The sequence below is a fragment of the Pundamilia nyererei genome, unplaced genomic scaffold, assembly GCF_000239375.1.
Source record: "Pundamilia nyererei isolate P.nyererei 1_Seehausen unplaced genomic scaffold, PunNye1.0 scaffold00004, whole genome shotgun sequence".
NCBI classification, from domain to species: domain Eukaryota; kingdom Metazoa; phylum Chordata; class Actinopteri; order Cichliformes; family Cichlidae; genus Pundamilia; species Pundamilia nyererei.
This window is the reverse complement of record NW_005187405.1, coordinates 5,203,725-5,216,281: the sequence shown is the minus strand read 5'-3', so window position 1 is coordinate 5,216,281 and position 12,557 is coordinate 5,203,725. Positions and strand designations below refer to the sequence as shown.

General features: G+C 40.8%; 1 protein-coding gene across 3 annotated transcripts in view; it reads left to right on the top strand.

Moving 5' to 3' along the window:
* Positions 1-12,557, top strand: part of tnr (tenascin R (restrictin, janusin)) — a 198,729-nt gene that overhangs the window by 170,567 nt on the left and 15,605 nt on the right. For all 3 annotated transcript variants that reach the window (XM_005721309.1, XM_013912896.1, XM_013912893.1), the window contains one exon: positions 9,991-10,121. In XM_005721309.1, the coding sequence (XP_005721366.1) occupies positions 9,991-10,121 (131 nt within the window). The remainder of the gene's footprint in view (positions 1-9,990; positions 10,122-12,557) is intronic.

The following is a 12,557-nucleotide window of genomic DNA, read 5'->3' as shown; positions in this document are numbered from 1 at the left end:
ATATATAATAAGAAAAAAACTACAACTGCATAACGAATGTTCCCTGAGGGATAGAGACAAGGTATACCACATCAGTATGTGCATTGGATCCTTGCAAGACCTGAAAAATTAACTTCAACGTGCCTGTCAAGGCCAATGAGAGTGTTGCTGGCACAAGAGGCTTCGCCCTCCCTAAGGGGTATTAAAGATGCTGCACAGTCTCATCTCCTCAATCTACACTGCACTTCACAGGCTCCTTAGGCAGTAAGGAGCTGACCTGTGTTATATCTAGTTTCCTTCCCTCATTGGTTATATGCATAACACCCAGCCCCCTTTCAGTTGCAACCAGTGATACCCAGGCAGATAGATTAGGATGACTTGGCCCTAAATCAGCAGCTGTAGCAACAACTTGTGTGAGTAAAGGAGGTGAACACATCCACAGTGGCCAAATCGTTTCTGTATCTGTTCTCCGTGCACCGCATTCTTTCTCTGGAAGGAGCTGAAATCCATTCAGTGGTTTAGAACTCTCAGTTTATGAGGCGCCATTAGGGATAGCAGCTTATAGCACCATATTTAAATAGGCTGACAGAGAGAAAGAGAGAGTGGGGCAAAGGGCAGTTTATCCTAACACTGAATATATGTGAATATGGGGGTATTGTCACGGTCTACATCGTGGTGCAGAAATAAAAATTGCAGTGGGATTGAGGCTGTAAAAATGCCTCAGCTCTAACGGAGTGATAGACTACCTTTCCTCGTCCTGCCAAACAAAATTCACATATTTGTTTTTGCACAGCCCTGCCCTGCATGTTCATGTTGAAAGGAACTTTGTCTCTCCAAAAGAAGCAGTGTGGTCAGGTAGTGTGGACTGCCTGACCACACTGGGATAACCATGCATTATTAATTACAGAGTCCAACTTCAACTCTGGAAAGAAACTTTCTAACTGGGAGGAAGATGGTATTTCTCTTGGTTTGAACCTCAGCGATTGTAAATCTATTATCAGCAGGACTGCGTGAGTGCTGGCTGGATGAGCCAATTCTCCCAAATCAATAGCTCATAGAGGTAGTTCAGGGGCCAGAAGCCCTCTGTCATGATGGGTGCCGACGATGCCTTGAGCCACAAGCAAGACTCCGAATGAGAGAGCACAATATTTTTATGCCGTTATCCAGTACATAAAAGGACTGCTTCGATGAAATTAGGACTTGCAATGAAAATAAGGTTCTTTCAAATCTAACCAGCTCCTTGTGCACGGTGACTCCAACCCCCTGACATGCAGTTAGCATTCTAAACTGAAAGTACTTATTTAACATGGTTATCTCATGGCTCAGAGGGCTCTTTCAAAATAATGAAATAGTAGCTGTGGGTCTTTGGAGTGGGAACTATTGGAACCTTTTCTCCAGCAGAGTTTAGATTTCTTCGTTCACCTCAGGAGCATACGTTGATTGTGCTGTTGACGAGGTAATGCCAGGTGCCTGTTCAGTTGAAGTATCCTTGGACTATAGATCCTGCCATGCACTGTGCGGTGCACACATGGAACAAAGGTGCCCTCTCAGAAAGTCTGTTGAGCATTGCCTTTTGTGGACAAGAACTGTCACTGTTGGATAGCGAGGACCATCAACAAGAAGAAGAGAAAGAACCCAAAGCTTTGAATTGAACCTCCCTATTGCTCTGGTCAGCAGAGGCTCCACCCTCGAACCCCGCAGCACCCAAAGAATTCACTGCTGCCTGATGCCAGACACTCGAGGACCCAGTCCTCCCGTGTCAGTGTGATGGCTGTTTTGGTGGCTCAAGGGTGTAACATTAGCACCATAATATTAGAAAGGTGGCTTTAACCTTTTAACTGAAACCAAGCAGAGCCTTTTGCTTGATGAACTTAAGATGTAAAACGATTGCTTACTATCTAAAAGAAAATCAACAATAAAAACTGGACTGTTTTGAACTTGTCCAGTTCTGATGTTAATGGCACTAAAACCAGAGACATGAAATCTGCCAATGAAGAAAGGAATTCTGTAGACATTTAAGAGCTCGAACACAGTGGAAAGTAAGAGTGGGAGAAACTACCAGCTGACAGGTGCAAGAAGTCATCAGTGTTGTTTATACAGCTCACTGCATTCTTGCCTTTTAGGGCTCCAAGATCACTGCTGTTGGATGAAGGCAATGCTGGCTGGCAAACTCACCTGCATATCAAAGTCACACTAGCTGCAGAAGCTCTGATGGGTGAACAAGCAACACAAAAACAATATTGAAAAGAGGGAATTCTGTCTTTTTACAGCCCTCATGATATGTTCACCCTAAAATCTGCTCCTTTGTATCAGGATTATAACATTAAACTTTATCTGCACCATCTGCTGCTTTGATATCCCACCCACCCACCCCCATTTATTGCAAACACAAATCTGCTCCAACTTAAGAAATATGGTTTAACAATAAGTAGCTGTAATGTTTAAATAATTCAGTATTTACTGCAGTGTGTTTTTCTTGCCTTATTCATATTCTGCGCACTAAATCCTGACAAATAACCAAAGTTATTGACTTACTTATGCTGATGTCACCATGAAGCTACCTATTTGTTACAATGGTATTACCCACTTTGTACCGCTCTTGTAAAGGGCTACCTTTACCATCTATCATGACAAGTTTTTTGCATGCATGCATCAAAGTTTGGAACAAAAAGACTAACAGCAAGAATTTCAGGCATACTTAATATTGTGATGGATTGTTGTTTCACAGTGCCAGTCAGGTGTATGTACACCTTTATTACATAATTTCCTCAGGGATTAATAATGTATTCTGATACTGATTTAAATAGCTTTGATTCTTTTTCAAACCTGCTGCAGAGAGTCTGTATTCTGCCTGACGGTAGATGTGGTGAAACAGTCGTTATGTGATGAGGATTAAACTCATCCCTGCTCCACCTCCACCTGTCCCCCACAGTAAATTCACGTTTGTCGCCTGCTCCACTGAAAGGAAAGTTAGGGGTGAAGGAATTGTTCTAGTTTAGCTGAGTTGCAGCTCTGTAAACTTAGATTTTTCTTCCAGGGGAAAAAAAATAAAAAAAATAGTCAGCAGAGGAGTTCACATCCCCTATGGGATATGAGCACCAGAGATGCCTGTCCTGCACTGCAGCAGATACGAACTACTGGAAATGGAAACAAGCTCTGACAATGTATGAGAGCAAGGCTCCAGACACTTCAAAACATGTATGTGGGCTCAGGAAAATTAGGTGTGCCTGCATCCATGTCAATGCGGCATATGCATATAGTAACTCATACATAAACAAATGTTCTTGGCAGTTTAAGGTGCTTCTAATTTTGAAACAGTAGCTCTGCTTGTGCATCACGTACCTCTGCTTCTCGAGAAAACAAAACAAGAAGGATGGAAACGCGCGCTCCTGCCCCGGTTAGAATCCCTCATATAATAGAAGCTGGGAAATTGCTGTGATCCAGGCAACGCCACGGAGTGAGCGAAGAGGACAAGGATTTTGTTTTGTTTTGAATGTCCTGTCTTATTGGATTAAGAAAACGGTCGGGTGCTTCCCTTTGTTGGTGTCCTTCTCTGAGTGGAACAGACTAAATGTATTCTCGCTGTGCCAATCTGGAGGAAATATTCTCAGGTGGGGAAGACAGAAAAGAGGAAAAGGCATTTGCAGAGGACTCGGTGTATTCATTCAGAAATGTATTTGATCTATTCTGCCCTACATTAAAAGAGCATAAAGCCACAGAAATTATCAAAGCTGAATTCTGTTAAATTTGTAGATGAGAAAATAAGTTTCTTCCTTCTCTTTTCTACTGTACTTCTGTTCTGTCCACTTATATATCCACTGCTTTTTCTCTTGAGTTTTGCCCAAATTCACAAAGGGACTAAAATCAATTTGAGTTTTTGACAGTGTCGGCCTCACAGTGCACACGTACTGTATACAGTAGGCTCTATTCACACAGCTGTGTGCTGTGTGGCCCTGTGAGCTCTCAAACGCACAACAATTAAGTCTTCTGCCTTCCAGGACTGATGATGACATGTCTCAGCAGGGGGAGCCTCAGTCAACCTCAGCTTCAAAGAGCTCTTCCAGTGTTGTTAATTAAACTTCCTAATTGAAACCTTAAAGCGCGGTTCTGTTCCTCTCTCACAGCTTGCATTCTCACGCTGTTGCACTCCAGCCGAAAATGTCAAGTTGCGAATGAGCTGGGAGAAAAGATGAGACCTTTGATTGTTTTGGTCAGCTACTCCGGCTTTGGATCTATTGCTGTGCCACCCTGCCTACTCCCGCTATCTTTTTTTTCTGCTTTTTTCTTTTGTTTTGAATACTTTGTTCTTGTGTCTGTCTACTTGATCACTGGGTTGAGAATTACTGCTCTGTGTATTTTTTATGCAGTAAGCCTGTGAGTAGGTTTTGTCTAGAGCACAAATACTGCTGACTAAAATGCTTTACACAGAAAGATCATACTGTTACATTTGTAAAGGTACTCTCACGTTGCACTCATAGATATATTGATTAGCGTGGAATTAAATAAGTTAACAAGTTCTTTTAAACTAAGAATGAATCCATAAAGGTTCAAATAGAAGCTGCAGTTCCTGTCTATCTGATATAAACACATATACATGTCCAAAAGGTCAGTAAAAGTTCTAGATGTCAGGTTTTCACTTTTCTTCTATGCCTGCTGAGCACAGCACAGACAGAAGTGTGGAAAAAGAGATGAGGCTCATCCACAGTTAATATTTATTTAATCATTTATTTATTTTTTTTCGGGTGGTGGCACAGTACTTTTTGGATTCCCCAAGCCTGTTAACCACAGATGAAAGTTTTTTGTTGTCAGAAGAGGCAGTTTTGGCTCCCCACAGGCAGATATTTAAGCTAAAAGGCTAGAAAATAAGGGATTTTGCTGAAGGTGGCCACATAAGCCTGTAGGTTGCAGCACCGGGACTTTTCTCTCAGATGTGTCTGAACCTGCTAGCTGAGAAGAGCTTGGCACGTTTCTCAAGCAGCAGCAATCCTTGCTGCAGGCAGCTCTGGTTTATACTGTAGTTCTTCACCGAGTGCCGCTATTACACAACCGTAATCTTTATTCTTCAGGCAAATGATGCATTTTGGACAGTTTTATCGTCTTGCTTCCTCAAAAGCCTGCACTGTTAAATGTTTTATGGGAAAATAGAACATCGTATATATCGTATATTGTGTTTTTAGTATAATATCTAATAATATGCCCTAAAGCCTTCAAGACATCCTTTTCTTGTCGTTTAAATATTGTCCGTGCATCATAAATGATTTGTTAACAGACAGAAATGCTGCTTTTCATCTCAGCTGGTTAGAGGGAATGGATGTGTTTGATTGACAGCAGCCTGCAGACTTTCCGAGTGTCTTTGCTCCACCGTAGGACACAAAATACTCACATCTAGTGAATTTTGCAAGTTTGTTTACTTCTCAAGTTCCACCAACTGACCAGCTAATTGGCAATACATCCTACAAACTGACTTTAATGGAGCACCTTTTGCCATAAGATGTTTGTTTCAGTTTATATCCTTAAAGAAGCCACACGTGTGTTCTTGTTTAATAGTTAGATAAGAAAAAGACTTGAGCAGAAAAGCTAACATTAGTTATTCAAGGTGTTTAGTCCTTGCGTTGTGCAGCAGGTTGCTGTCTGGCTCAGTGTGACTGATTTGCATACGAAGGCAAAACCGCGGTGTGAGCAATTGTGAAAACAAAAGATATGACATACACATTTATTTTATTTCCAAATGTTTTTGTTCTCCAAAAGGAAACGAAGAAAAAAGTGACTGACCGGGCACGTATGTATACCGGAGTAGACAGTTGGACTTTAAAAGATAATAACATAGTGTTGTCTTGGCCATCATCGCTCCATCTGTGAGTTTTATCCAAGTAGCATTTGCTTACATTTGACTTCATAAACACAAATGGATGGCCTATACATCATCCAGACACCATCACTCACTCGTAAACTGGCACAGGGATGTGATATCCACTCAAAAAAAGAAGAGTCACTTCCTCCCTCTTGTCTCATTGCAACAAATTGCTGGTGCCCATGCTGCCCTTCCCATCTGCCGCTCTGTGTGTGCTTATTTTTTTTCCTCCTCTGGAATTGTTTACAACGTGTGTTAATGAGTCATTAGATGTAGCCAAACCTATTCATCCCAATCCCATTGTTCAAACCTCGTCATCCAAAGATAGAGCGCCAGAGCTGCCAGGAACTGTGAAACACCTGCTCGGCCGCACTCCATGCAAAGGTTTAATTGGAGGGAGAGCCTGAAAGAGAGAGAGACAAGGGGACAGATTTAGCTGGAGACGGAAGAGAAAGGGGAGAATAAAGACGAGCTAAATGATGGTTGTTATATTTCTATGAATCAGAAGCTCCACTCTCACCTGTCCCCTACGCAGCTATAATCCAGCCGCAGTGTTCATCAGAACGGGGGAATGAAAAGAAGAATAGATAAACTCCATTGTTTCTGCAGCACGCTGAAAGAGAGTGACAGCCTGTCAGATAAGGAGGACAAGAGGAGGTGGGCAAAGGATGGGAAAACGAGAAGAAGAGTGAAACATAAGCGCTAATGGAGATAAGGAAAGTGGAAGGCCCCGGGTTGATGTGGACGTGGGAGAAAACAGACAAAGGGACAAGGAGGAAAAGCAGACATAAGATGCAGATGAGGTCAATAAACTTAATGCAATGAGAGGAGGTTGCCACGTCACCCTGGACTTCTGCAAAGTGCCTCTTCTGTCTTAAAGCGGACGACTCACTCCTCTCACCCTAAAGCATCCCCCCGTCAGCGTGAGTCTGCCTATCACCTTCTGTGAGAGCAGGCACCCTGCATCTCTCAGGAGGTTATCAGCTCAGGTACACGCAGTTAATTACCGAGCTGTCATTGATCTTTCCACATGTGTACACACAAAAGGATTTAACTGACAAGTGTGCGGGGAAGCTGGTGCTGAGGATTTTCTTTGTATTTGCAAAGTTTTATGAAGTCTGAGTTCAGTTTTGGGGCTTGATGTTGAGCTCAGAGTTAACTCCCCAGCTCTTCTAATCCTTGGAGTCCTAAAAACTCATGTTAATTTCCCTACAGAGGACGAATAGAAGAGAAAAAAAAGGGGGGGGGGGCTATCAAAAGCAAGGAAATCAGACAGAGGGAATCGGAAGAAGAGACGGCCATGTAGAGGATATCTTTATTTCTTATTCACAGAGGTGACATTGGACTGCTGAGCGCACAAAGCTCAGCACTTCATTTGTTTCAGTCCTCCCTAACACTGAGCGCTGTTGCGTGAGTGTCTGACGATGTGCCCCAGAGTCATGATGTAACTCCAAGAAACCGATTTTCCAAATAGAGGGTCATCTATTTTATATTATGCACTAAAATAAGGTTGGAGCATGTCGGTGCTTCCGCGACATGTCAGAAGATCAGATATTGGCTTAAAAAGGGTGATGTAAGGTTTGGAAACTGAGGTGAGTCTTCTTGTGATGTGGTTAAAGTAGCAACAAAGGCACTGTAATCAGGCCTTGTTTAAAACCGTGCAGGGACCCAGAATATTCTTGGATGATGTAATGTAATGTGCGGTAAAACTTGGGTGGGCTTGCTGATCAAGGGTTTGAATGCTTTTTGAGGCTGTGATATGCAGCGACTAAACATGGAAAAATATCTTGCTGCTCTTTTTAGCCGGCCCTAAAGGGAATCAGGAGTGCTGATGTGGAGATTTTAGAGTACACACCTCCTGGAGTACATTTAAAGTGTACAAGTACCACCTCTTTTCTTTTCTGTTGTTAATTTCTTAGAAGGTAGAGATGGTGAGGTGTGCTTTGAATTTTTTTGTTTATTCTATTAGCTTATGGCTATAAATTTAGTTGTAAGATGCCAAAATCATCACTGGTCATAAAGCATTAAGGTGGACACACTGGACTCACTTGGACATGTCGATGCTACAGTATTGTTTAGTCTGTGGTTTTAGTCCATTGTTAGGTGCTTTTGGAAATATACAACATATAATTCAGGTTTTGTGGCCATAAATGAGACCTTATAAGGATGTTTATATGATGCTGTAGGTGCATAAGCCATAAAAAATGGCTCATTTTAGCCCATTGGCAGGTGATCAGTTTAGAAATTACATCAAACACTATGTTGCAGTATTTTTTAGATCTTTGCAACATTTACATAAAACAAATGAATAACACACACGTTGGTCGTCGTACCAAGGGTTCAATATCACAGATGCTATGAAAGGTAAAAAGGTAATTAGAGTTCTGCTATCGTTTGCAGTCTGTAGGCAGCTCAGGACTGTGTCATTCTGTGATTCACATCGATTCTCCGTAGGCAGATATAAAACATACAACATAATTTAACAACCACTAAAGAAAGAGCACACCTTGAGCATTTTGCCATCAGGTTGTGCATTTATCAGACTCACTGCTTCCATCTGTAAAAGTTGCTTTGAAGCAAGCTAATGGTCATTTACAATGATAATATGTGATGTGGAAAAGGTGTAGCTGTGGCTCAAGTTTGCCTGCTCGTCTCCTGACTGTGTCAGAGTTCACAGATGGACAGACAGAGAGATTTTGTGTGTTATATGTAATGAATGTGAAAAGAACATTTGAAAAGCTGGATGTCGGGGATGGTGTGTTCACTATGAGCCTTTTTGTCCAAGATGAATAAATCAATGATGTCATCTCGCACCATAGATATACAAATTCACAATTACAAAAGCAACAGAATCTGACTGAAGAGCCCAATAGGGGCCTTTATAATAAAACTGGCATCTTTTAAATGCTTAGAGTATATATACAGAAAACTTTTATGGTCTCGTAGTGTAAGTACTAAAAAGCTGTATCATAGACTTTCATTCTTTTGAAAAAAAAAAAGACTAAATGAGTCACACAAATTAAGCGGATGACACATCCCTTCATACATCAGTGCAGCACAGTAAATATTTGGCATATTACTCTGCAGCTCAAAATGAGCCGTTGACTCCTGTCTCAGTAACATTTTTTTTTTCGAAATAACATATGAAATACTGACGTATGGACTAAAACAAATTACTGTGCATGATCTCTTCATTTTGTTAACACTAAGAGATATGGGGTAATGGCAGCCTCATTCTTCTTCATGGAGATCAGCAGCGCTGCACTTGTGGTTAAGTGGCAGAAAAATCTAAATAATTAAACCCTTTCAAGATGGCCTTCAGCAGTACTGGCATGAATGCAATTTATATCTTAACACTCGAGACTCTTTCATCTGAGCTTCTGAGGTTTTATTAGAAGGCTGGATCACTGCCACTTTTCTTCGTCTACTGTTTGTTCTGTCCATAAAGAGAAAACCTGAGCAGGCAGCGGAGGCTGTAGTTTTATCCAAACAAAGAGATGAGCTTCAGAGATGTCATTTTTTTGTACCCATCTGCATCTCCTAGCTTTGCTCAAGCTCCTCAAACTGCAGGGGTGGTACTTGGACAATGCACTCGACACCAGTGTACCATATCACTACTGGACCAATAAAATATAAAGGTAGTGAACATTTTAATAACAGTCTTGAGTAATAAATCATGATCTCAGTGGGTATTTACTCTGTAAGACTCAACCCGTCAAAAAATAGCCAGAAAATATGATTTTTTTGGAACTGAGATGTTTATTAACCCTTATAACAAAATCCACATATTTTTTTGCTATATCATGTTGTCTATAATATATTTGTATTATGTATTTATTATATATTTTTTGTATCACATTTGATACATTTCATTTTTGGCAACTTTTTGTTAACAACAATGTTAATTTTAATGTTAATTTTATATTTAAAAAAAAAGGGTTTTGTCCGTAACATTTTGAAATTATGGCAAGTATTGATCATGTTGCTGAGATAGAGGTCTCGGAAACAGCAAAAATATGACACAAAGGGCATTATAGGGTTAAGAACAGCATTATTATGTGCAGTATCAGCACCAGTAGAAGTCTTTTCACCGTTGCCTAAATGTCTTGCAAACCTTCTTCACGAGTGTCAAAGTAATGTGTTTTCTCTGTTTCTGATAGCCATGGATGCACCCGTGAACCTGACAGCCAGTGAAGTGAATCACCGCAGTGCTCTCATTTCATGGCAGCCGCCCATTGCAGAAATAGACAACTACATGCTCACCTACAAGACACCCGACGGCAGCCGTAAAGTAAGTGGCATAACCCGCTCGCCTCAACTCGACCCCCTAAACCTGAGCTCCACTGGTAGTGCTGGTTCCTATTTTTTGTATAGCATAATTAACCTGTATTCTGATATTTGCAACCTATTTAAATGAAACGACGAGCAGTGTCTAAAAGGCGAGTCTATCCGATCTTGTCACAGTCTCGGTTCCATCAGATATCGGATGGAAGGGGCTGGTCCACTTACTGATTCAAAGTAAACCCCACGTCGAACCATGAACCTGCTGCAGCTTCAGTTGGTAACTGAATGTGAAAAAAATGATAAGTTGTTGATTTGACTAAAATGTTGTTTGTTTGGAGAGTTTTTAGTCTGGAAACAAAACAAGAGAACTACTTGTAACAGTAAAGCCAGAGGCTTCATGTGAAGGAGTATTATTCCCAGTATCCACAGAATCCACACACAGGACAAAGATTTTCCTGTATGTATTTATCTTATTTTCTTTTTTCATTTTCCTATTTTCCTTATTTTTTTCTCTCCCCTCATTAAATAATATCATCTTTTAAACCAAATAAAGCTGAAGACATCCACCCAGCACTCCCACTCTCACGCACTTTCTATTTTAGTGTTTATACTAATGTGGTATATTTTGACCTTTTTTCCTTGTGGTTCCTCCTTTTTGTTTTGAAATGAAATGAAATATTACAATAAAATGTTTGTGTAACTTGTATAACAGAGATTTTTGAACACTGGCTTAACAGCAAAGAGCTATTTGAAATTTAAAGAATTAGTGGAATAAATAGTGGCATCGTTTGGATTCAATCAAATCTGAGATCTCATCCAACCACGGAATACACAGCCGCAGTTTTCCAAGACATAGGTGTGAGTCTGGTGTTCATTTCATGTAGGTGTGCATGCGTTGCAAGCTACACCTCATTAATTGGAACATACACTTTAACTTGGTGTACACTTAAAATCATATGCACGCATACACATACATTTTGATAGATGTCCTCTGTAGCCTGCAGCTACACGCCCACAGTGAAACAGATAGCACACAGACAGAGAAGAGCAGCCAGCAGAGACTCTCATCAAACAGATCACAGCACAGCCATCGGACCCCCTCCCCGTAGGGGTCAAGCATCCAGCCTGGTAATATCTCCCTCTCGTTGTATTCGTCAGCGGGCAGTTCTTGCAGACACAGTCTCGTATCGTGTCCTCGATAATGATAAATGCACGAGCATCGCTGTCATCGATTGTAAACTGTCAACAACAAATTCTGACAATATTTACTGATGTCATAGACGAAGATGTGACTATATTCACTGCTCCTATTGAAATATCAGCCAGTTAAACTGCATTTGTGACCAAAGCTCATGCCATCATTGCCCCAACAATGAACCCTGTTTCTTTTGTAAGGTTATTAAAAATGAATAAATAAACAAACAACAGAACCGAATGATCCTCCTCAAGAGTTATATACATGCCATGGAGGATGATTGGATGTTAATTGCCCAGGTGTAATCAACAGCAAATGCATCGGAAAGATGATAATTCATGTCAGATGTGTTGAAACCTCTTTTTGGAAAGTGGGAATTTAGTGAAATTAATACACCGAGTTAAGCAGTGATCAGGACAGAATATTAATGCAGAATCACAACTTCATGATAATCCCTTGAAAGTTCTAATTGTATCTTTCAATCAGGTAAAGCCCCTTGTTGGGGAGCGGTCACGCATTCAGGGACAGACACACTCACACAGTGAAATTGCCTGTCAAATAGAGATATGATTATAATGTGCCTCGGTAGAGACGTTGTTTATTTTGATTAAATGTTTTGATGTGGCTCAGTAACGGTAATAAAGCACATTAGCGAGAGCCATGTGGTCAAAACAAGCACAAAGATCCATACTGATGTACTGTAATGATGACCTACCACAGGCCTTGCTCTCTCAGACAAACACAGACACACACACACACACACACGCAAATTGACCTTGCAAGTGTGGCACTGCTGTGCGGTTGTCCATCGGGTGTCACTCATGCACAAAGAATGCAGTCTGACTCTTGAGATGAGCTCTTTTATGAGATTTTACACAAGCAAAGCTCTTTCTTAGATCAAGAATCTCTCTGCTGACCCTGTTCTCTGTGTTTCTGTCCTTTTTCCCACAGTAATGGTTTGTTTTCAAACACAGAATCAACATTTCATGTACTAGTTTTAACACTTTGCTTTCATGTGCATTAATAACTCCATGAATTTTCTGAATTTAAATCGAATGTAAGTAAATAATATAGTAGTACACGTTAAATATATAGTGTTATATTATTTACTTTTGCTCTCTCTGGGTACACCCAGCAGCCACTTTATTAGCTACACAAGTTCGGCCACTTTATAATGCATATAATAAGCCAATCACATGGCAGAATTGGAAGCATTTAAGGCTGGGATGTCATTTTACACTGTGGGCC